The sequence below is a fragment of the Pholcus phalangioides genome, unplaced genomic scaffold, assembly GCF_987345545.1.
Source record: "Pholcus phalangioides strain wild (caught in Gottingen) unplaced genomic scaffold, Ppha-v1.0 ptg000003l_1, whole genome shotgun sequence".
NCBI lineage: Eukaryota > Metazoa > Arthropoda > Arachnida > Araneae > Pholcidae > Pholcus > Pholcus phalangioides.
Window position 1 is genome coordinate 51703149 of NW_028301596.1, and position 26714 is coordinate 51729862.

The following is a 26714-nucleotide window of genomic DNA, read 5'->3' on the forward strand; positions in this document are numbered from 1 at the left end:
AATCAGCATACGAGTCCTGAAGAGTTCGGGTAATTGAAGTATTACATTCTCAATAAGTATCTATATGCACAATCCCATTGGAGCTAAGCATCGTGGCATTACAAGAACTATCACCCACTGATAGCAAATGATGGAGTAGATAATACTTATTGCTTGATTTACCAAAAACCAGGCACCGTAATTGATATAAAATCCAAGAAAAACCATTTAAAGTTTCAATTCCCAACAAAACAACGTAAAGGAATTTCCCTTTATCCAAATTACAATTTGAATATTGATAGTATTTAATTCTTGGGTGAACACATCATATTCTCTGATAATTTATTCTTTAACCCTTTCACCAATAATTTTACAGCCTGTAGGGGATATATATAGCCACCCCAGTTTAGCTCATGTTTATCACCATTTCATTCACACATTTATCCATTTTAATTGGATAATGGATAAACGGATACCCCGCTTAAACTAATGAAATCCTCTGGCACCAAAATTTCTCCCATAGAGATAATGTTAAAGTTCTCTGATATATGATCATTTCAACGATTTCCCCCGGCTTAATCAATTATGTTTCACACGTCCACTGTTAATACAGATCAACCACTATATACACATAATGTTTTTATTGAATGAAACATTTACAACCAATGGAACATAGGTTACTAAGATGAGATAAATACATCTGACAGTAGGCACTGGCCTCCAAGTATTCAAGTTATCTTAAATATGTACATTCAATTATTTTATTTTTGTTCTCTGTTGAGCCAATAGAGCGAGCTAACTTTTCTAATGAAAAGTAAAAATCTTAGATATTGTAATTAAATATTATTTTAATTTCATGTTTGATGTCTGATTTATTCGAGAAGCTATATTAATATTGATCCTTCATCAGTTTTCAATGCATGAACGATATAAATGTTGTAAAATGTCAAATGAATTGTTCCTTGCACAATCGGATATCGTGTGCTGGAATAGTTGATATCTGAATAAGCAGGGTTGACTTGCGGGAGTGAAAAGGTCAGTTGTGGTCCAAATGGTTGGTTATGTTTAGATTTCCTTTGATATAAAAGAGATTGAAAATCACTGGCTTAAATCAATGAAAGTCTACTGAATATTTCAAATTTATAAAGAACTAATAACAAAACAGACAGTAAAATTCTGGTGAAGAAAATTCAAATTGCATGCAATGTAATAGCAATGACTTTATTCTAACTGTGATGCTGCTATGAATTAACATTAAAATGTGGTGCAAGTTTAAGCATGCTATTATGATACGAACATCAGGTTATGGTGAAATTTCACACAGATGCAAACCAGGAAAGGAAGTGATAAAGAATTCGGTAAACATTAACAGGATATACAATGTCCATACAGCAGGTACTAATACATAAAACTCTCACGCATAACACTTACCCGCTTTCTGGTATTATCCATTTTGTCCAGCTAATTAAAATGGTGAGAAGAGGAGAAGAAGCATATGATAGACAAAAGGATAGTGACATATTGATCATGCAATAAAAAAAAAAAAATCACATTATAGTTTAACCGTTTGCAGATTCCGTTATAGCTGATCATCATATAGCGAGCACAGAAGAACTCTGTATTAATTTTATATGAAAATGAAGAGCACTTAAAATAAGCTGCTACTCTATATAAAATTGAGTTTTTAGTATTTTAGAAGCATTAAGTATTCAGATATTTTTTTACCAAATAGCGCCTAACCTTTTCTAGCATAGAACTGGCTCACACAGAAGTTACTTCAACACTCAGAGGGAATAAAGGGATGAGTTGAAGAAATTCAGGATATATTGTTGCCTCTATAATAACCATAACTTTTTGTCAAAAAAAAACAAAAAAAAACCACTTCATCAACTGTGAATGTACTACTTGAAAAATGTGTTTCATGGCCTGTACTGCATTGAATAAATTCGTAAATTCTAGCCTAAATAAAGGAAACACACAGACTCCCTTGACAATGCCCACAGCAATTGTGGATTAAACCTTCAGAAGAGAAACACTTCATATCATGATTCTTAAGTCAAAATTAGACTTACTGTACAAGGATAACCCAACTTACATCAGCATCAGTAATTTGATCCATGACTGATGCTGAAAGTCAAAAAAGATGTAGCTTATGTACTTTTCCCCCCACTCATATAATGCCCTTCTCTCTTTAGCGGGGGAAGGGGAGGGAAGTTATTTATTCATAGTTTTGATGCAAGACTCAAGAGCAAACATTTTGATTCTAAGAATGTCATGTCGAAAGCCTTCAAGCTTTCTCATAATGCAAGATATACAGAAAACTGGATGTTGTGAAGATATTTATTATTTGAGATGTCAATTATTTAAGGAAGGAAAAAACTCATCTCTGCCTCTACCGGGAGTAATGTATAATATGTTCTCATAATGTATTAAAAAATTGAAAAAGATCTTTATGATGAGATGACAAAAATGTGGGTTAATCTTAGTCAGAGTAGTGATGTACTTATACTTATAGTAGTTCCCCATTATAAAGGTGTGGCTTATATAGTTTTAAATGTTGATTTCTAGTTGTGTGCTACAGCCGATTTCAAAGCCACAGCCTATCCAAAAACTTTTTTCTGACATTCTTGAAAATTGTTTTGCATGCTTTTAAACCCAGATTTAAAAAAAATTGTTTTCCTTATGAACAACGTTTGATTCTTAATCAGTGGTATTATAAAATTCTTATATGAGAACCTTGAATGAAAAGTAAACGCACAACACTTAATATTGCTTCGATCTTAGTGTTTTTAGTTCTGGAACAAAAACTGTGTGTGGCATGTACGAAAACAGAGCCATGTAAAGAAAGCAGCAGTGTTTCTAAGATTATATTTTCACTTGAATTAGCTAAAACATCCCAGCTGCTTATTTACTAGAAGTTATGGTATTTGTGAATATGTTTACACTGATTCAAAAGATAAAGTTATGGGAAACTATTCATGCCTCATTTGATCAATAACAAGGATAATCCCGGAAACAGTGAACTAGCAACACCTACATGCACATGACAACTATTCTGAACTACATGCTAAGAGATAAATTATTTTATCATCTATGTAGAAAAAAAAATGGTTTTCAAAATTGAAAAAAAAAAATGGTGTGCATTCACAAATGGTGCAAATGTTTACATTTAAACAAGAATAAAGGTGTTACAACTCTCACAAGATGGAAATGAAATTTTCGAATGTTTAGGGAGGTCTGATTTAACAGAAACGACAAAAATTATGCTAGAAGTTACCTGAACGATTGCAGTATAATTTTCTTCGGAAAAGAAGGGTGGATTATCGTTAACATCAGAAACTTCAATATTGACCATAGATGATGATGATAGGCTTGGCATGCCACTATCCTCACAGCATATTTCCAAGACATAATTTGAGACCTAGGAGATAATGCGATAATATTTATTTTCTGCAATGACACTGTCATAAACTAAAATGTAGAAATCACTGCTGCATTGAAATACTTAAGTGGGAAAACAACTAAATCTGATCTGACAAATTTTAAATATGCCAATAAGAACAGAATGATTCAAATATTCACACACTTTTAAACTACACCAGTAACAGTTTAATGTGGAATGGTCTGTGTCGAAATATTGTCCTCTTTCTACTTTTTTTTAACTTGGTGCAGCGCATCTGTAATTCTTGGGAGATGAGCTGGAATACTTCAACTACTATTAAACCACACATGTCCCTCACTAACATTACTCTGAGGAATTTCAGAATATTTCTACTATAAAAAATAAAATCTCTCACTCATTCTAACTACATCTTTCGTTGGGTACAGAACTGATGCATCTTTCTCTTGGAATAGGCAACACTGAGCGCTAAAACTTATACAATATCTGTGAATCTTGTATTTGCCAATAGCTCAGTCTCTTACTTTACTTTTGGTCAAGCTCAGCATTTATCAATATTCCTGCAGCCAAGAACCAGAGGGAAGCTGGGTGTAGCCGGTCTCCAAAAGTCAAAGCCAAGAACCAGAAGTATATCTGCACGCCTGAGTAGTGTGAAACAACCATGAAGGTTGCCAACAGGTTCCAGGTTATTGACTCAAGTTTTTCAAAACAGCCCCACTTTGTTCAAAATCATCAGTGATCAGGAAATAGTAATACTCATCCAAGTTATCAGTGGTGCTGACCACCATCTGGCCCACAATATAAAATTTTTACTGCATCCATCACATTACTCTTACCTTGCTCACTACAAAATTTTTTAGCTGTTCAAATGAAATTGCAGCTGCAAGGACCAGTGATTTTGTTCACCACCATGTAACAAAACTGTGAACTTCCTTGCTAATTATACAAAGTACAATAACTGGATGGATACCAAGCAAAGGCATTCAGGAAAGAAAAGCCACATTACTGCGTGGGGAATCAAATTACCATGTTATGGTAATTAAGCTACAGAGGACAGACTTTTTTTTACCTTAGAACAATATGTTCCTTAGGGTTGAATGGGATTGACAACACAATAGACAGCCTCCTAACTCAACAGCTCGTAATGAACACGTCTGGAAACTAATTTTGTTATGAGCTGTTGCTGATTAAGGAGGCTGCCTATTGCGAAATCCCATTCAGCCCTAAGGAATATATTGCTCTTAGGCTAGAAAATGTGTGTCCTCTGTAGCTTAACGGTAGAGCACAGGCTGGAAAGAGTGAAGTTGGTGGTTTGATTTTACAGAAAAATGTGACTTTTCTGTCCTCGTTATCTTCACTTACTGTCCAGTCATTGTACTTCACTAACATGTGTCAGAAGGATGCTGAGACGGTTTTAAAAAGGGTTATCAAAAAAGACAAGTTCTTGCACATCTTCTGAATACAACAAACAACTCTGACCAGGGGCAAAGAAGTGGCTCACTCAAGATTTTCAAAACAGACCATACTAAGTTAAACTTAATCTAATGTATATCATCAAATATCATCCAAATAGCATATTACTAAAAGGTTTATCCTAATTAGTCACAGCACATACTTTTTCTCTGTCGAGACCTGATACCAAAGAAATGTAGCCAGACTCCTTGTTAACATAGAATTTTCCAGTTCGATCACCACCACATATCGAATAACTGATTCTAGCATTCGGTGGACTATCAGCGTCTACAGCAAGAACCTAAAAATTGTGATGAAAGAGATAAATTCAGAATTATCTAATGTCACTGATATGCAAAGACTTTTCTACATGGCGCAGGTCTGCTTTGACTATATCTTGCTTATATTTCTTTGTTGAGACAGAGCAGTGGGCCATGTTCTGGTTAGGAGGAGGTACAAAAAGACTTGCAGAAAATGTAACAGAAAAAAAGGCAAAATTACACAATTAAGTAAAGGGGGGACCACATTTACCTGCAGTATTTTGTCTCCAACGAGAGCATCTTCTCTTACAACAGTATTATAGATTTTATGACTGAACTCAGGAGCATTATCATTAGTATCAGTTATTGTAATATTAATAGGAACTTGAGTACTCAATGGTGGAGAGCCTCCATCAATTGCTTGCACACTGAAGTAATACCCTCTCTTTTGTTCATAATCCAAAAGCGAAGATACCGTTAGGAGACCTGAAAAAAGAAATCACAAATAACCATTGTCTCGACCAAGAAAACAACTGAATTAAAAACACTGGAATTGTGGAAAATGCAAAAAAGGGTGATCCAAGCTTTATCTTAGACAGAATATAGAGAACTCACCTGATTTTGGATGAATCGAGAATGGTGGCATTTCAACATCACTTACAATACTGTAAGTTATTTCAGCGTTAACACCATTATCTTTGCTGGTAGCTAATATTTTCAGCACTTCCACACCAAGAGGAGCTGTCTCTGGGACCACAGCACTGTAAAGATTGGATGTGAATTCTGGCGGGTTGTCATTGATATCTTGCAGTACTACGAACAGAATGCAAACAGAAGACAACTGCGGTACCCCGTGATCACTAGCTTGAATAGTGAGATTGTAGTGAGGAACTACTTCACGGTCGACAGGTTTATTCAGATGAACTATACCAGTTAAATCATCAATTTGAAAATGGTTATGAGCAGAATCTATCAAGGAATAGCTGATCATGCGATTAGCACCTGTTTGAAAAAGACAAAGAAATCCATGTACTGTAATACAAAATGTTGACAACTTCTAAAAATTAGACACTAAATGAGAAGCTGTCAAAACAAACACTGATAAATACCAAAAAATATAGCAGTGCCTTTAGTCAGGTTGTGTATGTTTATTACAAGCATTACATTATATTGCCCTTGGGTTGAGATGAAAAACCTGCACAATTTATAAAAAAATGTTTTTAGAAAGATTCAAGAAAAATGAATATTTTTTTACCAATGTCTTTATCAGTAGCATGTACTTTAGTTATTAATGTTCCAACTTCTGAATCTTCTGGGATGGCAACAAAATAGAATTCCAGTGTGAAAACAGGTGCATTGTCATTAACATCACTCAAGAGCACTTCTATTAAGCTTGTGCATTCCCATTCTGGACGGTCTTTATCCTGGACATGAGCAGTCAGTTGGTATCTGGAGATCCTTTCCCTGTCTATGTTTTTCTTTGTCTTTAAAACACCTAAAAATTATTTAAAAAACTAATAATATTTGCAGACAAAAAATTGCAAAATGATCCATACGCACACCTCGTCCATATTCCTCTGTGGTACTTCTAACAAATTGGCATGTTGGAATGTGTGCCTTTGTGTAGTGAACTTGATGTAAAGTTTTTTCTGTGTAATGCTTGTTATGTGTTGTGCTTACATCTGCCATCAATTTTTCTAACTATGAGTGAAGTGTAATGATTGGATAATTGTATCGTTGTAGGCTCGTTGCTTTCTGTGGAGACTTTTTAATGAGGATGAGGAGATCGGCTCGCATTCATGCCTCAAAGTTGGGAACCACAGAAAGCCAACCACTACAATGGCAACAGCGAGATTTGAACCAGGATCTTCGCGATGCGAGTCCGTCACTATGAACACTCGACCACCATAGCGGCCAGAAGCACCTATTGTAGAAATCCGCTATAATCCTAATTTTTATCAACATCCAGCAATGGGTCTTCTACGATGATCACCCAAGGATGTATAACACAAATGATGGTCAACTTTAGAAATAAGCACACACTGTAATGCAAAGTACACCTAGACACATAATTTATAATCAATCTATTGAATATGTTACTCTTATTTAAAACCCTTGCATATATATGAGAAATTAATATAGAATGCAATACAACTGGTGTGAGAATGTTTCAGACACTTAAACCAGCAGACGAAAATGACACTATTCTATGCACTCGTACCAGTAATTCTATCCAGCATAAAATCATCAGAACCTTCACCAGTCAAAGAGTAATGAAGACGAGAATTGCTGTAGCTGTCGCTATCACTTGCTTCTACAGTTAGAATATAAGTTTCGGGTGAAATACTTTCAGATACCATTTCAGTGTATTTGGTCTGAAAATTAAAAGAAAAACCATTTGATTGCTGTCGAGTCATATTCACTTTATGTATGGGAAAAAAAGAATACAAGTATTTAAAATAGCAAAAATTAATACATAAAAATAAACCACCACATTCTTAGTCCTATTGTAAAGATTTTACTTTCAATTTATGGGGCAACTATTAAAAATATGTATTTGTCAAGAAATCTTGATCTCGAGGCAAGTTGTAATGTATAGTTTCCCAAAGTATAAGTCATAGTATAAGTCACATTGTGCCATTTTCTCCTTCAAAATATTGTACATTTCTGACATTCCCATGACACAAAGATCATCTGACCAACCAGAATAGAGTTTATTTGAAACACCGAAACATCTATGGAAATTTCTTTGAATATACTTTGCGTCTGATGCTAGTTAAGTGTCTTGGAACACTCATTTAATTTTTAAGCGGGGTGATCTTAATATCAGAAATGTAGCTTTAGGTGCCATCTGGCCTGATCCTGGCTGCAAAGGACCATGGTGATGAAGTGTGGCAAACAAATATTTCCTTAAGTAACCTGAAATATGTTGTTTTTCAATATATAGTATTTAATCATCATAGTTGAGATTTGTTGTTTAAAATAGTTTATTTCATTTTAAGTCTGCTTAACTGTGTTAAAGCAGTCTGGTTAATAACTGTGCTGCTTTCTCAAAGCACAAATAATTGATTAAAGTTTAGTTTGATGTCTTATTAATAATTTTTAGGTATATTTAAATGCTGAATAAATGATTAAAGTTTAGATTGGGAAACACTATGTGTATATTTTGATTTTTATATGCTTGTGTCTCGATCGCATGATAGTCATATTGCTTTTAGTCATCAAGACACAATATAGGGCCACCTGCTTATGATGATGAAAGCAGTTTAAGGAATGAAACCATAAGTTTTACAGTTTTCCAAGCTCATTCTGAATAGTAATGATTTCTTGGGTTGAAAAAAGAATGATTATAAAATGAATAAACTCATATGGATGTATAGTTATTACTATTATACCATAAATAGTGTAAATTTTAACACCACGAATAGAACACTTTAAACAAACTAATCAATTTTAATTCACATTTGACTGTATTTTTGTATATCAGTTATTAATATTTTGATTGATATCTTCTCTTTTATCTAAAAAAGTTATGCTATTGGAGATGTACACACAGAACAAGTAAACAAATATTTACTTTAAGGCACACCGGAGGATTATCATTGATATCCGAAACATCCACTGAAACCCATGTCTTAGTCACAAACTTTCCATCCGTAGCTGTGATTTCTAATTGATAGTTAGGTGTATCTTCCCTGTCCAGAGGTTTGCTGATGAACAGTTTTCCAGACTCTAGAACACTAAACTGACCTCGAGGATTTCCATTTGTGATGTGATAGACCACACTACTTTTATCCTTATCCTTGTCAACTGTTGTCAAGGTAATCACTGTCGTACCTACAGCAGCATCTTCTACCACTTGGCTTTTATAATGTTGTAGAGGAAATTCAGGAGGATTGTCATTGTAATCCAGGATGTTGATGTAAACAGGAACCGATGACATTCTTGATGGTGAGCCATGATCGAAAGCATTTATTGTGAAATTGTATGAAGCTGTTTCTTCTCGATCCAATGGAACTAGTGTGGTGAGCCAACCAGACTTTGGATCGAGTTGGAACGTGTTTGATATGCTGTCTGAATCAGCGCTGAAAGAGTATGTTAGCATGCTACTTTTGCCTTGATCCGAATCTTTTGCTTCTATTTTAAGAACTGTAGCACCTTTCTCTATATTTTCCGCAACAGAAATATTATAAAAACTGGATTGAAACACCGGGCTGTTGTCATTTTCATCCATTATCACTATAGTAATGTCAGTAGTTGAAATACGAGATGGTATGTTTTGAGTTTCAGCTTCAACATTTAAGTAATATGTAGAACATTCTTCTCGATCAATTTCTGACATAAGAATGATGTTCCCTTTGGCATCGATGCTGAACTTTGAAATATACAGCTCAGCGTTGGAGCCTTCTGGTGCTTTTGTGAAAGCATATTTGACTTTACTCGATGAGGAGACATTCAAAGTAGAAATAATTGTTCCAATGACAGATTTCTCAGATACATAAAAAACATATTTGAAGCTTTCAAATCTTGGATAATCTTCATCTGGATTAACGAAGAATATATTTACTGGAACGACAGCTTTACGAGATGGAGTACCATGATCTCTGACTTCAACAAAGAACTGATAACCATAACTCTCTGAAAAAAGGAAAAAAAATCATTTAAAAGTGAGAATCATTGACACATTTATTTTAAAATCTATTTCAGAACAATTTTTTTACTTGTGTTTAACATTATTGCACCCATATGATGATTTTTAAGGAGTAATATGCTTGTTATGCATCAGTAAAGTAATTGCTTGCTGTAACGATCAATGTGAAAATGTAAAATCGACACTCATTATAACTGCTCACTACTGTTCTGTGAAAAACATGTATAATAGTAGTCACATCAAAAAATTTGTTACTTATCATTATACTGGTTGTTATAATAGAATGGTCATAATATAAATCAGGGTTTCTTAACCGGGTGGGGAGGGGTCAATAGGTCTAAATTGGAATATCTGTACGTACAGCAGAACTTTGGTGTCAATGAGCAATTTGCTTAACAACTAAAAATTTTGAACAAATTTTGACTCTAGTTAATGAGCAAAGACTCATATTACGAGCAAACTATGTTTGTTTATTTATTTTCACGTTACCACAACCGAACTGATGGTTTTTCGCTTTTGTTCCACCACATACTGTGTAATATTGTGAGTAGTATTCTCCCCAGTCTCCAGTCAGCATGCCCAATTGAAAAATGAACAAATGCATGAGCGTGACTGTTTATGATACAAAACTAGATGTAGCGTTGTTACCATGTATATGTGCGCTTGAAGCTTTTTTAATTCTGCTTGGAAAAAACTGTGAGCTGATTGCATTATCGAATGTGACTTTGAGGGGAGTTAGCTCATTAATTGGAGAAAACATTTTTTTAAAGAGATTGTGTTTCCTTGGAGAAGATCATGGGACTGAAGGTGCATGAGGATGATATTCAAGAACTAGTGGTAGAATGTGGCTAGGAGTTGACGGTAGATGAACATGGGTCTCCTTTGCATGCAACCGCAAGAGTTTATAGATGGTATCTCGTCTGACGAAGAGAGAAGTGAAGATCCTCAATTTGCAAATGAGATTAGAGAGATGTGTGCAATGTGAGAATCTGTGCAAAATTTTATAAAAAACCAACAATCAAATAAAGCTACTGGAGTGTCCAAGCAATGAATCTGTCCAACGACAATGCAATTTCCCATTTTCTAGAAATCTTAGAAAAGGAGGCAAAAGCAAGTGTGGTTCGATAGGTTCTTTTCCAAAGTCACACAAAAGCAATAAGTTACAGGCAACCTAGTCCTTCTCTATCTCATTGCTTGCAAGTTAATTTGTAAACATTATTGTATTGTATGTTTATTTACAGCATTATTATGTTATATACGTATTACTTATTATATTATTATTGTGTTGCATTATTGATTGAATACAGTATTTTTTTGTCATTTTTATGTTAATAGATAGATGTGGGACGAATTATCCAAGTTTCCATTATTCCCTATGGGTAAGTTTGATTTGATAAATACATGCAATTCGGATGACAAGCACATTGGTAGAACAAATTAAACACGTTAACCAAAGTTCCACTTTATATATTTTCTTTTATTTGTGTAACCCTGTTGTGCATTTTAGCGTTCAAAAATATTTTTTGAATTTTTTTGCAGACTGAATGAAGTTCTTGAATCAGCAAAATTGGTCCATAGCACAAAATTTGTTCATCAATGTTGTTAAGTGACCTTATTATGTTACAGTAGTCTGTACAAATCTGAACTGCGTAGGCCCTATTGGCTCTATAGAACACAACATTCTAGAGAGACCATCTTGGGATGGGTTGCTCTTTTTCCCAAAGAAATGGACGATCTCCGAGAGCAGCCATCTTAACAGCACCATTGATGGACCTCCAGGCTAAGTAAAGAATTAAAGCCTACTAAAAGTCTCACACAATTTGATGTTAATAGTTACACAAACTATGAAGGGCTTCTTATACCCAAGAGCCATGTCCAGGTGAGCCCATGCGTTAAGATGGCCCTGGTTCCACTGTACCACCAGTTTCCAATTTCAAAGTGTGAACGCAAGCCGATCTCCCATTTAAAAAGTCTCTCAGCAGAGAGAAGTCAGACCTACACACAAAACTGACATAACATAAAAACTCAAGCAATTGTGAGCGTCATTTCAAAATATTTTAGACACATGGCAGCATCATGAAGAACATGAAACAAGCACAATTCTGGCAACATAAATACCTTAGGGCCACACATACTCTAAGGGCACACATTATGGCATGTACCAATTCATTAGAAATTCAGTAGAAAATGTGTACGAGGTGCATGTATGGTTAAGTAGTATTGTATCACCAAAGTAAAAAAGTGAAAGGCACCTTGTCCAATGGCAGACTTTCTGAGATAAAGTTCTCCATTATCATGGGTGATACCGAACAGCTCAGGAACTAGAGTGTTATTAGACTTGTAAATAGAATATTCAAGTGTAGCAGCCGGACCATCATCAGTGTCGATTGCATGTACCTGAAATTAAAATTTATAGGTATCACATATACTTATTTATTATGTATAAGAAATATCTCTTTATAAAAGTTCAGATGCAGACAGGTAAAAGACTTTCCTCAATAATCAAAATGAATTAATGCAGACGCTTGATTTTATACATATGGTAAGGGAAGTTAACTTGGCATATTAAGCATTTGACTACCTGACTGGAGGTTCTTAATCTTTTGTGTTTCACAGACCGTTTTAGCAGGTTGAATTGCATAAATTGAAGGCTACAAACTCCTTTACAAAATGACGTTCAGCATGTAGCAGCAAGCTTGAAGAGACCACCGATAGATGGCACCTTCATTTCAAGCCCAACTTGTTAACGTCAGTAAATTGCAGTATAGTGATATGGCCGGAGTTGGTGTGTGATGAAATAGTATGTAAAAATTAATGAGTGGGTTTTTTTTTCCTTATTCCAGTTCATGAACCCTTGGAATCTCCATAAGGACCCTTGATTTAGATTACAATTGAGTTACACAATTGTGCTGGAATATTTAAAATTCTTGACCAATTGCAAACAACGGCATACCTTCAGAATAGTTGTTCCGATTGTCATATTAACAGGAACCGTGGCTTTGTATTCAGCAACTGCGAATTGAGGAACATTGTCATTTTCATCAGTTACTGTGACTCTTACTACAGCATATCCACATCGTTTACCAGCATCAACAGCAGAAACGACTATTTCATACAGCTGGTGTTTTTCCCTGTCTAGTCTGGCATGAGTAAATATCTCTCCTAGGAAAAACAATAATTATCAATGAACTAACTAATCCTCAGAGATAAGTAACTTATCGCATCATCATTAATAAAGTCACAGAAAAATTATTTCAAAGGGGGGAGTTTTAGAATTTTTTATCTCTTAAAATAGTAGTTCAGCGATACTGTCTTAGTCAAACATGCTACAAGTGCATAGCTAATATGTACAGAATACAGTAAATCACCCATAAGTCGTCACTCCATTTAAGCCATCATTTTTCTTTGGTCCCGTCCAGCTTTCATAGAGATAAAAATGTTATTAAACCCTCGTTTACTCATAGCTAATTTTGGTGAGTTCGTCACTATGGATAACTTTGAGAGAGAGGAACAGAGGATTTCTATAGCTCCCTTTAAAGAAATAGCTTGATAACAGCACTGAAAAATATGACCATAAAAGCCTTATGTACATCAACGGAACCGCTCAAATAATGAAAGTAACTCTGAGGAAAATCATTTGCTGAATAAAAAAACAGTTCTTAGAATGTTAGGGACTATTCCAGCTGTACCTGATTTCTGTAAGGGATCCCACTAATTTAGGGCTTCAAATTTAAACAAAACCATCTGTTGAAAAACCAGACTTTTTTCCCAAGTTCGAAAGGTATACTAATAACTGCTCTGCCAAGGGCACTCTCCAGTCAAAATTTGCCCCTGCGCTCGAGATTACTTCACTGATGAAGAATACAAATCACTAAAATTAAATGTTACGTATGTACATGTAAAATTGATGTGCATTAATTTTGTTGTACAGAAATCCTAACTATTCTAACAGTTGCTCTGATTAGTCTTAAAAAATACTGGCATAAATCGTAAGTGTACCAGTAATACTTTTAATAACTGGTAAGCCTACTTTACATATTTATTTGTACCATACATGTATTTTTCATGGGAATTGTATTATATTTTATCATATATATATAGTATTTAGTTTTTGTAATTGCGGTTTTAACTGGGCTACTGTAATTTAGAAATATATGACATCCATATTTGTTATGGGCATCTTTTTCTCAGCCACCTCGTTGGACATTTTGCCTGTTGTATTTGCATTTCATCATGATAAGTTGAATATCAAAAGCCCAAAAAGGTGAAAATTGAATTTTTTTAAATTTTGCAATTTATAAATTTTTTGTTAACATTAATTCATACAAATACAAATACAACACCACAACAGGCAAAATGCCCAACGAGGTGGCTGATAAAAAGATGCCCATAAAAATATGGTTGTCATATGTTTAAAAAATACAGCAACCCAATTAAAAATGCAATTAACACAAATTACAAACAATATATACACGTGATAAAATATTATACAATGCCCATAAAGAATACTTATGGTTGTCTTATTCTAAGAATGGATAGCTTCTCGATTTACCCCAACATGTTTATCGTATTTCTTTTTAAACGTGTCAATTGTGTTACAATTTACTACCTCCGGGGGTAAGCTATTCCATTTATTAACAACCCTATTGGAGAAAAATTCCCTGCGACACCATAACCTTGCATTGTCCCTCACCAATCGATACTGGTGTCCCCTTGTAAAAGCAGTCGATTGGCGGTGTACTAAAAGTTCATGGTCCATCCTATCCATCCCATTGAAAATTTTGAACACTTCGATCATATCTCCTCGACACCTGCGTTCATCCAATGTAAACATATTCAAAAAATGAAGTCTTTCTTCATAACTCAAGCCCTGTGTGCCAATAAGGACACGCGTAGCTCTTCTCTGCACCCCTTCAACCAAGTCTATGTCCCTCTGTAGGTATGGTCTCCAAAACCTTACAGCATACTCCAGTCCAGGACGAACTAAGCCTCGAAAAAGCAGAAGAATGACTTTAGGAGAACGCGAAGAGACCTTTTTGAAAATGAGACCAAGCATTCTATTCGATTTTTTGACAACCGCTGAACAATGTTCAGAAAACTTAAGTCACTCGTCAATGAGAATTCCCAAATCGGTGACTCTAGTTGCATCCGGGATAGTGACACCATTCAACTCGTAAGAGAACCGTGGGTTGTTCGAACCAAAATGAGCGACCATGCACTTATCTACGCTAAACGTCATGCTCCATTCATTTGCCCATGCTGCAATCTTGTTTAAGTTGGTCTGGAGCAACTCCCTATCGCTTTCATTCCCGATTACCCCCATTAGCTTCACATCATCTGCGAATTTGCTAGTAATTCCATCGATACCCTGATCGAGTTTATCGATAAAAAGTGAAAAAAGTATGGGGCCAAGGACACTTCCCTGAGGAACTCCACTTGTGACGTCTGTCCAACCAGAGAATTCCCCATTCACCATAACTCGTTGCGACCTATCTCTTAACCACGATTCTATCCAATTCAGCAAGTTGCCCCCTATTCCAATCTCGTGTAAACGCTTCAAGAGTTTACACGTTTACCATATTTAAATGAATGTTGTATTATTTTGAATTCATATAATTTCTACAGTATTGCATGTTAAAACTGACTGAACTTTGTTTAAGTTTTTGCTCTGCTTAAGACATAATTTCTTGATACAGTACAGCATCGATTATCCAAATACCTACTAACTGAAACATTGGTTTAAACGAAAGCATTCTAGTCGTGAAATTCACTGTCTTGAGATGGCTGCAAAGTAGTTAGAACAACAAGAAGAATGTGTTTTTTGTCTTTAAAACATTCGCAAGATTTAGCAACAAAAAAATGAGTCTGGACTCTAAAGCAAAAGGAAGTTTTGGATTTTTTTTCCTGAAGCCTACTTTAATGGCCATTTTGAACTTGTCGAACTAGGCTAGTGAGTTCTCTGTGTTATTTGCAAGACGTGTGACACAACATGTATACAGTTTTATGTTCAATACCACTGTTTCATATTGCTCCTATGACACTGGTACAGTTTTTCCCCATGAATGATCAGTTATAAAAAAAATCAGTAATCTGAACACCCCCAGCCCACAATTGTTTCAGATAATCGATGCTCTACTGTAACTTGAGTGACGACTTATCAAGGTTTTACTGTATTTCTAAAACTACTTTCATTTGTTATTTACAACAACTTCTGTAATAAAACTGGAGCTTATACAGCTTCAAAAGGCCATCGTTTGGCTCTGGTGGCTAATTCAAAGCTGCTGCCTAATCGATAACTATTTGTGATGTTCTGATCTAGGTGGATTCTAATAAATTTTAACAAAAAAGAAATACAATTTTTTTTTGTAATGTTAAAAAAAAATCTTGTTTTACTCCAGGATAATGTTTCATCAGTAATATTCCTAAATTCTCAAAGAGGTCTTCTCAAAGGATTTTGATATCCAGCATATTTACAAAACATGGAAGTTTGTTAGGCTTAAACCAATTTTGGGAGATTAAAAATTCTCCCTGATGGCGGAAGGAGGAAATTCTTTTAATTCAATGGACTAAACCTATCTCGCTCGAAGAAACAACTTCTGTTGTCACAAGTTCTAGAAGTATTACATAGTGCCAGTGTATGCTACAAAGGGGTTAAGTAGAAAGACTAATTTTTCACCCAGCATTAATTGAAAGACATATTTTACCATGATGGAGTTTCATGCAAAATTTGCATGATGCTACTTAATACAAGGATGACGTCACTCTCCGCTACCATACGAAGGTTTTTTTTTTTTTTTAACAACTAGCTGTTGCGAAGATATATTTCGGAAAGAGAGAAAATTCAACCTTCGTATGGTAGCAGAGAGTGACGTCATCCTCGTATAAGTCGCCATCTGGTGGCAACGTCAGCAGTTGTGAGCTTGGCCTGAGTCTGGTCCGGCCGTCCATGTACGGTCCCTTTCAGTGTACACGAGCTCCAAGGAAAGATTGAGAGATTCTGTGCCTCTGTAGTCTAGTGGTCTAGGGCGTTCACCTGGAAAGTGAAAGGACGTGGGTTCGATTCCCCGCAGGGGCAGTTGAATTTTCTCTCTTTCCAAAATAAATCTTTGCAACAGCCAGGTGTTAAAAAAAAAAAAAAAAACCTTCGTATGCTACTTAATTTTCACATTTTTATTTTTGGTTTAGGGATGGTTAACAAATTAATGGTCTTTGATTCTCATATCAATTGTTTAACATTGTCACTTTATAATGATGTGAAAGCAAGGAATAATTGATCTTGCCATACTTCCATTAACTTCAGTGATTGATATATTGGTAAATATTTTGCAGCACATTTATAAGATAGAATAATGTAACTAATAATAATATTATTATACACATTTCATTGTGTATCATATTATGATATGTAATGAAATGTGTACCTACCTGTATCACTGTTTATTTCAAAAGCATTTTCTTCTTTCTTGCTGGCAATATTATACTGAACTTTTCCATATTTGCCAATATCTTTATCAACAGCAGTAACTACAACCACTTGAGTGCCAATGGGCACATTTTCTGAAATTGCGGCAGGATAAACATTGTGAGTGAAATGTGGAGAATAATTGTTGGCACCCTCAACTATAACATGGACATTGCTATAAGATGCATAGACACCATCCGTGACAGAAACGTTGAGGACGTAATCCATCTCAAAGCTAAACTGCTTCAGATTCAATAATGTGATGACACCTGTTTAGAAAAACATAATTAAAGTTGATGAAAAACTATCCTAAGCATATTACTATATAAACAAATGAGTTTAATTCGATAGAAAAACTTATATGTAGAAGGATGGACTACTCAAAATGATACCTGTCTGCTTATTGATAGCAAATGACTGCAATCCTGTTCCCCCAACAATAGCATATGAAAGTCTAGATTGGTCAGACGAATCTGGGTCAGAAGCCATAACCATGGTGACAAAATGGCCTCTCTTCACTTCTTGACTGACAAAGCATTCATAATGCAGGCTATCAAATTTAGGAGGATTGTCATTAACATCTGATACAGTTATCCAAACGTGAGCTGTCGAGTTCAACATTGGCGTTCCACCATCAGTAGCCATCACAATGAAATAATGTTCCTTTTCAACTTCGTGATCAAGTGGTCGCTTGATGTATATAATTCCTTCAGAGCTGTCAATCTGGAAATGGGAAGTAGCATTGCCCACGATAAAATATTGAATCAAGCGTCCCATTTCTGAATCTCTGTCGGTAGCCTTGACCTGAAGCACAGACGTACCGAACGGAGCTGCTTCAGATACAGTAGTGTTGTAAGACGGCTGAGAGAACATGGGTGGATTGTCGTTCACATCGATGACTTGTATCGCTACTTGAACATCAGAAAATATCCCACTTATCGCATCTGTTGCTCGCAAAACAAGTTGATAGTTTGGCGTTGTTTCAAAGTCTAAATCTTCTGCAATGTGTAATACACCTAATAAAAACAGAATATACAGTCAAAATCAAAAGAAAAATAAATAATTTATAATAAATATCGTGATAGTTAGTAATATGTTAGTAAATATATTGTAATACTTGTAGTAGTTAAGAATTTGTTCTTATCTCTTATGTCATTGTGAAGAAAATATTACTAATTTATTACAAAAATTTAAAACATCAGCCTTTCAAATGAAATAGCGATTCAAAATGTGTCTGGCAGTTATATTTAAAAATGTTTTGCATTTTGTGCTATGTTTGTTTTTAGACGAAATTACTTTTTTTTTGGTTTATCACGAGCAAACATGAATACTGTGAGAGCTTTATGCTGAGCTGAAACAGAGTTGCATCTAAAAAACCACCACCAAAAAATGTTTAGATGCCTGTTGTATGGTAAAAACACCATGACACTCTATTACAAAAATTGAAAACAATTTTGACAGACATAAGAAATTTAATTTCTCGCTTTTTTCCTCAGGAAAAAGATAATTTTACTTTTTAACTTATTCCAGGGCTTTACAAATCAGAAAAAAAATTTAGGCTCCAGCAAAATTTCATAGGCACCAGGCATTTTTTTTATCAACAAAATTTGTTGAAAAAAAAAAAGTATATTTTTTACTTGTTCAGATACTTGACATAATGTCCAATAATTTTGCACTGTCCTAAGGGTTCAATGCAGTTATAGGACAAAAAAAATTAGGTACCAATGTAAATTTCTTAGTCGCCATGGCGACTTGATACACGAGACTTGTCCAGCCCTGGCTTATTCACACAATTTATCAACAATTGATCTTTTGAACGAATTTATGTTTTTCATATTCTGCATAAAAGACATTGAAATACTTATAATGTCTGAAAACAATATAGAAAAACTGCTTTTCAAATTTTTTTCAATTCAATATATTCATTTTCGGATAATAATTTTCACAACAAAGAACCTAAAACCTAAATATATTCTTAACCAACTAGAGGCTCTGCATGAATATATGTCTCACTTATCTTACTCAAAATGGGTCTACACCTACATGTACTATAAAATATTCATATACATCAAAAGAAACCCTGTGAACACATATCGTGCATCGCAGGCAAAAATTTTTCATTTTTTAAATAAACTGCTTGGGTATTTTGCTATCTAAGTTTTGCCTGAAACGTGTGTATCCCTATTGAAACAAATGTTAAAAAAATATTTTACTATATACTTCCATAGAGTAACATGGGTAGAGCAAACATTCGAATGTCATTTCCTGTGTTCTTTTCTCCCAAGGACATCACACATTTAATACTTCTGGCATTGGGGGGGGGGGGGGGGGTGAGCACGATACTTGAATTACACTTCACTCATAGGTAGAGAAATTGATGGTAGGTGGCGGCATACTAAAATTCTATTTTATCAGACCTCAGGATAATAAGTTTGTTAAATACGTTCAAAGTTCTTGATTCTGATCAATGAATGATTAATAGCAACTACTATTGAAAATGCCATATAAATTAACAAAACTGAATTGGATATCCATCAAATAACTTATTTACATGAAATAACTTTTATGAAATTATAATAAAGTTCATACCTTTTGGCCTAGTATGCCATGTTCCAAGCTTCTTTCAAGCAGACGTTCCGTGTGCTACTACTGCACTGAAGATATCTATCACAGTAGTGCATGAAATGCCTGCTTCGAAGAATCCCTGGAACACGGCATAACAGCCCAAAAAGTATGAATTTTACTATAAACTCCGGTCATGAAAGCGTGCCTTCTCTTTTTTATGAAATTGCTGTGAAAATTTACTGAATATTCAATCAGATTGAAAAACATAAAACTTATTGAAAAGAAGGGTATATTTGATTAAAAAAGGGATGGGGGGGGGGGGAAGGGAAACAAGCAAGCAAAAGAAAGAAAAGCAACAAAAGAGGGATGTATTACTTACATGGACCTCTACCAGGTTCTGCTTCTAAAAATAAAAGCACCCAAGGGTAAGTAAAAATAAATAAATATTAATAATAATTAATCAAATAAAGCAGCAATAACGATGAAAATGAAGATTCAAGAAATAAATTCCACAACCAAAAGCAGCAAATTATTTAGAAAAAATTATATGCATAAAAAACAAACAAAAACGATAACAGAAACCACCACCATCACATTAGGGAAGAGAGGGAAGGAAAATAATAAATAATATTATCACACAGTAATAAAAAAATAAGTAAAATCTCCTTAATATCATACGCAGTGAACAAAAATGCCATTCTTGTAGTCAGATAAATTACAATATTTACTTTCAATCTCATGCGATTGCATTTCTACTATTATTTTATTCCATTTAGCTCATCAGCAAATTTATGCGATGGCTAAGTCAGAATCGGTCTCATTATTTAGTTTGATACAGAGATTCTAAAACTATTGTGTTCCAAAAAACCTTTGTCTTAAAACAAGACAAAAATCATGAAGGCCACATACTTCTTTGTGAAATAATATTCAGTATATAATATAAAAAGAAATGAGCTGAATGTTTTCTTATTCAAGTTAACATAACCCCTGAAATATCTCCAAGGACCCCAAATAAGAAATTCTGGTTTCATACATTAACAGTTTCAATGGTAATTATATCACGGTTGATAAATGTTCAGATTTTCACCATGTATTACAGACAAATTATCATTTTTAAAATTAAAAAGCAGTACATGTCAGAACTGTACAGAGCTATTGATTATATTGAATAATATCTAGACACATGCATTGTTTTTGAGAAGTTCACTTATTTATCGATGATAAGATTTTGCAGGCATGTAATGGCTTTTGTTTTCGAGAATAACACTGAAATCTCACCAGTATTGAAGTCGAGAATGAAATCTTCTTTTCTATGCCCAGATACTAGGCTGTATATTAACTGCCTACTATGCGGACTTTCAGCCTTTATGCTCATGATAGCAGTACCAGTTGCCAGATTCTCTAATGCACTCCCGTGATAGAACTGCTTCGGAAACATAGGCATATCTGTGTTGATGACATGTATGGTCAACTCTGCAGTGGCACTAAGTGCTGGTTCTCCTAAATGTACATAAAAGAACTTATCATATTTAAGCTGGAAATTAGAAATAAAAAATAATGGACCGAGACCGCAATAAAAAAATTCCAGATAAGGGAATACGATTATCAGTTAAGTGAAGGATTTTTTTCTTGTCCTGTTCGATTTCTGTATACACAATAAGTAAAATTAGTTGAATAGACACTATATAAGTGGAAAGAAATCGCTTGAATGATTGTTTATCCCCAGTCTGAAATCTACAAATACAATGTTTACTACAGTTACTAACAGAATACTAAATTCCTGTAAATATTTAAATAAAAAAAAAAGCTTTTGGCATTTTTACAAACCCTGATCAGTGGCAGAGACTGTGAGCTCGTATCTGTCAGATGTGAGAACCTGGGTGAGGGAGATAACACCAGTTGTTCTGTCAATATGGAAACTCCTCTTATCCCCATCAACGATTTCAAAAGAAACTTTACCATTTTTTCCTGAATCCAAATCGACAGCTTCCACCTGCACAAAAATATAATGGCAATTTTGATTAAAACTGACTCAGTTCGATTTAATTCTCTTAAAAAAAAAACCAACAAAAACAAAAATGGAAGGAACCTGACTTAAATGATTAAATAACTGGACGCACTAGCGGCACTAAGCTGGATTATACAGGACCTAATGTCTTAAAAAATATAAAGTAAAGTTGCTACATCGATAAAAATTATTATAGCAACACAAATCAAGGGCATACTCAGGAGGACTCGACTTACTGGTGGCACATAGGTGGGTTAAAGGAAGAATTAATACAGGTTAAATCAGATGAGGGACAAATGTGCTCCTCATAAAGGACTGCCATCCCGCTCACAAGAGGTGTTTTCACAAAAATAGTATCAATGTGCACAACCACGATAAATATATCAGTTTAAGGCCTTGCAAGTGGGTAGCTATCAGAATGATGTGATATTGGTTAAAAAAAAACAAAAACTTTTCAATGCGATTTTAACCTTTTTTTTTATTTAGTTACTTTGGGGTGAGCACATGCTTTCGTGCATGCCCTTAGTGCTAATTGAAGCGTACTCGAATTATTTAGCAGAATCTGATTACAGAAAGAAAACTATTCGTAATTTCATGTGACAAAGGGTTATTAGTGTGAAAAATCAGATTTTAGTTTTTGGTAGGTAGGTTTGATGAACATACTATTACTACTACTAAACCATACATGCACCTCGTCTATGTTCCTCTGTAGAATTTCTAATGGATTGGCTCATGTTGGAATGTATGTGCACTCGTGTAGTGAACCTAACGAAAGTTTGTTTCTGTGTAATGATTATTATGTTCTGTATACTGTATACCTAAATGCGAATTCTAAGAATTCAATACTGTTGAATAAATTTTGTCTTACTTTGAATACAGACTGATGAACTGGGGCATCCACAGGAACAACTGCAGAATAAGGCAATTTCACAAAGAATGGAGGATTGTCATTGATATCGTCGATCGCCACTTCTACTATCACATTGCCATGCTTAGAAAATTCACTCGATACTTCAACAACTAGCGTGTATAGCATTTGTACTTCTCTATCAAAAATTTTTCCTGTGGTACGTACAACACCAGATGTCTCACCAATTTTAAACATATCAGTAGGATTTAAAATTCGAAACATCAGATGCTCTCTGAGAGATGCTCCAAACACACTTATCACGGCAACAGTTCTAAATTCTGTCGAATTTTCTTTTATCCTGGCGAAATACTTCTCTTCGCTAAACTGAAGGCCATTTTTCTGTTGGTCTTGCACTTTGATTGTGACTTTTGCACTTGTTTCAAATTCACCATCACTAGCACGAACCACAAGGTTATATTTCCCGCTGAGTTTTCCTGAATCAACTACTTCTATCCTTCCGGTGAGTTGGTTGATGGAGAATGTTTTAGCTGCATTTCCAGATATGATGCTATATTTTACACTGCTAATAGAGTCTGGATCATCAGCATGAACATCTATAACATGTACGCCAGTGAAAGTTGGTAGAAATAACACTGTGTTATACAGCATTTTATCAAAATGAGGAGGACAATCATTTATGTCTATCACAGATACAAAAACTTTAGCTGCTATTTCGGCACTGAGTCTTGGTTTCCCCAAATCCCAAACTTGAACGCTGAAAGTAAAATGCGTCTCTTTCTCATGGTCAAATGTTTTGGCAGTGCGTACAGCTCCTGGAATAGACAATGTTATGGTACAGTTAAAATTGTGACATCACAAAAAAAAAAACAAAGAGAAATGAACATTGTTTTATAAATTGTTATTTTAGAATTGCTTTATAAAATATTGTTATTATATACAGCATATACAATTTAAAAACTATAAAGCTGAGTCAAATAAATAGGAACAGTTGTTATACTTTGCTTTCTTTTCGTACGAGTATGGCGAAACCCTGTGTAGAGGTAAAGCAGAAGGTAAGGAAGGCAACACCACTGCAGAAACTCGCCTCAGGTATTCCTCTGGAATCACATGATATGTGCTGGCAGTCAGCCAACTGCATCGTCCAACAGGCAATTGGTAGTTTTTTTTATCTGTGTCTGCGGAATGTTTGTGAGTAAAGAAGAACAATGTGGTGTTATTCATTTTTTAGTGCCAGAAGGAGTTTGTATTCAGGAAGTGCATTAGCGACCGAAGGCAATGTATAATGAACATACACTGTCATTGAATAGTATGAAGGACTGGCAGAAGCATTTCTGCGAGAGGACAGGAATCTGTGCATGATGATACGCGACTTGGTCAAAGTCAACTTGTCAACACAAATACTTTTGTGAAAGAAGTCGACCAGATAATAAATAACAGATGGCATACAATTACGGACATCAGCGAGAAGGTGGGAGTGTGTTTTAGTTGCATTCATGCCGCTCCATCATTGCAGAGAAACTCCACTACAGGAAAGTGAGTGCGCAGTAGAAATGCTTGTGCTTTTGTAGCCCTGCCTACGAGTCAATGGCAGTGCATGTTCGCCCATACACTACCTTCATTTACCAATGCACTTCGCGAACTCCAGTTCCTTCTGCTACTAAAAATCAAACAACATCATGTAGCACTCCTTTACTCACAAATAATTGCTACAGGATGCAGATGAACAAAAACAATGTATTGCCCTGTTAGACAATACTGTCAGCACATATATGATTCTGCGTGACAACCTAGGGCAAGTTCATTCCGAAGCAAGAGTTGCCTTCCTTACCTCCTGCTCTAATCCTATACAAAGTTTCGCCACACTCATACACTCATGAAAAATAAAATAAATTTAATTATAACAACTGTTCCGTTTTCATTTGATGCACATTATAATAGAAAATAACTCACACATAAAATGAAACAAAATGTAAGTACCTGTATTGGGATCGATACTAAAATATGTTAAAGCAGATTGTTCGACTATCCTATATATGAGAACAGAGTTTATCTCTGAATCATTGTCATAAGCAGCAATGACTAGCGGCTTGCTGCCATTGACTAGCACCATCGTTCCAATGGGATCGGACTCCAATACTTGACCTTTATACTCTTCCTCATAAAAAGATGGAGCATTATCATTTCGGTCCAACACATGAACAAAAACAGAGATAGTACTGTTGGCACCCACCATGTTCGTTGCACGTATTGTGAGGTTATAAAACTTATACATCTCATAATCTAATGGCTTTCTTGTTCTCAATACACCAGATGTTGGATTTATCACAAAGCTGTTTTCGATATTGCCACTGACAATTTCATAGTACACGGAAGATCGACTCACAGCAGATACAGGTATTATAAATTTGCCTGGCTTCTCATTTTCATAAACTTCTACTGCATATTTTTCTTGATCAAATTTTGGCGGTGCATTGTTGGCTAGTGTTACAGTTACATGGACCGCAGCTGTTGAATTAAGGGAAGGGATGCCTTTATCAATAGCTTGGACGACAAGGAAGTATTCAGGCATGACCTGCTTGTTCAACTGTTTTTCTACAAGAACAGTTCCAAGAACAGGATCGATGGTGAAAGCATTACCAATGTTTCCTACAAAAATAAGAAAATTTAAGGAAAACAAATTAAAAGACAGCAGGACATTATAGAAAATAAAAGAAACTTCAGAACAAAACTGTCCACAAAATAGTGCAATTCATATACAGTGAAACCTTGATAGAATGACACTCAGTGGATCAAGAAAAAATAATGTTGCAGAGATTGAGATCTCTAATGTGTGGAGGTCTAGTAGAACGATTTATCGCTATAACAAATATCATTGTAGTGAAGTTTCACTGTATTCAGTGTTTGCCAATATGCATCTAGATGTGTGATTCCCGCATCAAAATTCTATTTACTCCTCTGAATTACGTTGAGGAGTGAAATACTTTTTCAAATTTCAGTTAATTTTTTTTTCAATACAGTTAATTCTCTCTGATAAAAAAAAGTACACCACATAACAGTGACAGTATTACACTAAATTACACTTCCAGCATAAGTAGGAGATATGTGCACGATGAATTCGGTCTAACATATTTTAAGATAGTCCATTTACTCTTCTGCTTTTGTCTATTCCTTTCCTACTATTAATGATCTCCCAAATTCCATCAATTGTCTTATTAGACACTTTGCAGATGATTGCGTCATCTACCAAACATTGCAAAATGAATCTGACCAAGCATCTCTCTACAAAATAACCTCAACATTGTCTCTGAATAGTGCTCGTCGTGGCAACTACCCTTAATTCTTCAAATACAGTTTTTATGAGAATTACTCGCAAACGACTTCCCCCTCATTTCTTCTTACACTATCAGTAACTCCTTGATCACCGAAGTTTCTAATTATAAATATCTGGGTGTAATTATTTCTGCCGACCTCTGTTGGAATCTCCATGTTGATTACGTCTTTCATAAGTGTCTCTAAAAACACTTTTTTGTTCGTCGGAACCTCAAAAACTCCACCCGTCACCCCTCAGACATCTCTGCATCCAAACCTACATCCTTCCTGTATCCTCGTATGCCTGTGAAATCTAAGACTTCCCCATACTCTCTCCAATACAGACAAATTAAAATCTATTCAAAAGAAATCTGTCCGCTTCATTTTTAACTGTTTGTCATCCTCTGCCTCTTTCACTAAACTCAAGCGCCAACTCAATATGCAACCACTTTTTTCCCATAGATATATCTCTCGATTATCTTTCCTTTTTAAAATCCTTCACGGCCATTTTCATATCGACACCTTGAATTTTCTAACTCCAGGTTCATACTTTCCAAAAAGAATTAACCATTCACAAAAATTGAAACCCATCTTTGCATCCACAGATTGTTTCAAATTTAATTTCTTTCCTCGAACAATAACTGACTGGAACTACCTCCCGTCAAGCATTTTTGATTATAAAACAGTTTCCGATTTTCTTTGTAACATCAATTGTCTCTGTCTAACTTCATCTACGCATTCCCTTGTACAGGCCTTG

The 26714-nt window shown here is 35.0% G+C and overlaps 1 protein-coding gene and 1 non-coding gene across 6 annotated transcripts in view; one reads left to right on the forward strand and one right to left on the reverse strand.

Annotated features, from left to right (window-relative positions):
• LOC149088790 (fat-like cadherin-related tumor suppressor homolog) overlaps positions 1-26714 on the reverse strand; it is a 540044-nt gene that overhangs the window by 15327 nt on the left and 498003 nt on the right. For 3 of the 5 annotated variants that reach the window (XM_089250171.1, XM_089250137.1, XM_089250144.1), the window contains 17 exons: positions 24626-25294; positions 22646-23460; positions 21597-21762; positions 21048-21269; positions 20149-20172; positions 17597-18220; positions 17168-17473; positions 12696-12904; positions 11995-12139; positions 8669-9729; positions 7313-7466; positions 6347-6586; positions 5707-6093; positions 5363-5577; positions 4995-5132; positions 3257-3400; positions 1411-1440 (listed from right to left, as the gene is read on the reverse strand). In XM_089250171.1, coding sequence (XP_089106297.1) covers positions 1411-1440; positions 3257-3400; positions 4995-5132; positions 5363-5577; positions 5707-6093; positions 6347-6586; positions 7313-7466; positions 8669-9729; positions 11995-12139; positions 12696-12904; positions 17168-17473; positions 17597-18220; positions 20149-20172; positions 21048-21269; positions 21597-21762; positions 22646-23460; positions 24626-25294 — 5549 coding nt within the window. The remainder of the gene's footprint in view (positions 1-1410; positions 1441-3256; positions 3401-4994; positions 5133-5362; positions 5578-5706; positions 6094-6346; positions 6587-7312; positions 7467-8668; positions 9730-11994; positions 12140-12695; positions 12905-17167; positions 17474-17596; positions 18221-20148; positions 20173-21047; positions 21270-21596; positions 21763-22645; positions 23461-24625; positions 25295-26714) is intronic. The other 2 variants (XM_089250155.1, XM_089250161.1) reach the window with 2 other exon arrangements.
• TRNAS-GGA (transfer RNA serine (anticodon GGA)) lies at positions 16744-16817 on the forward strand. The gene has a single exon. It is a non-coding gene; the product is annotated as a tRNA-Ser (tRNA).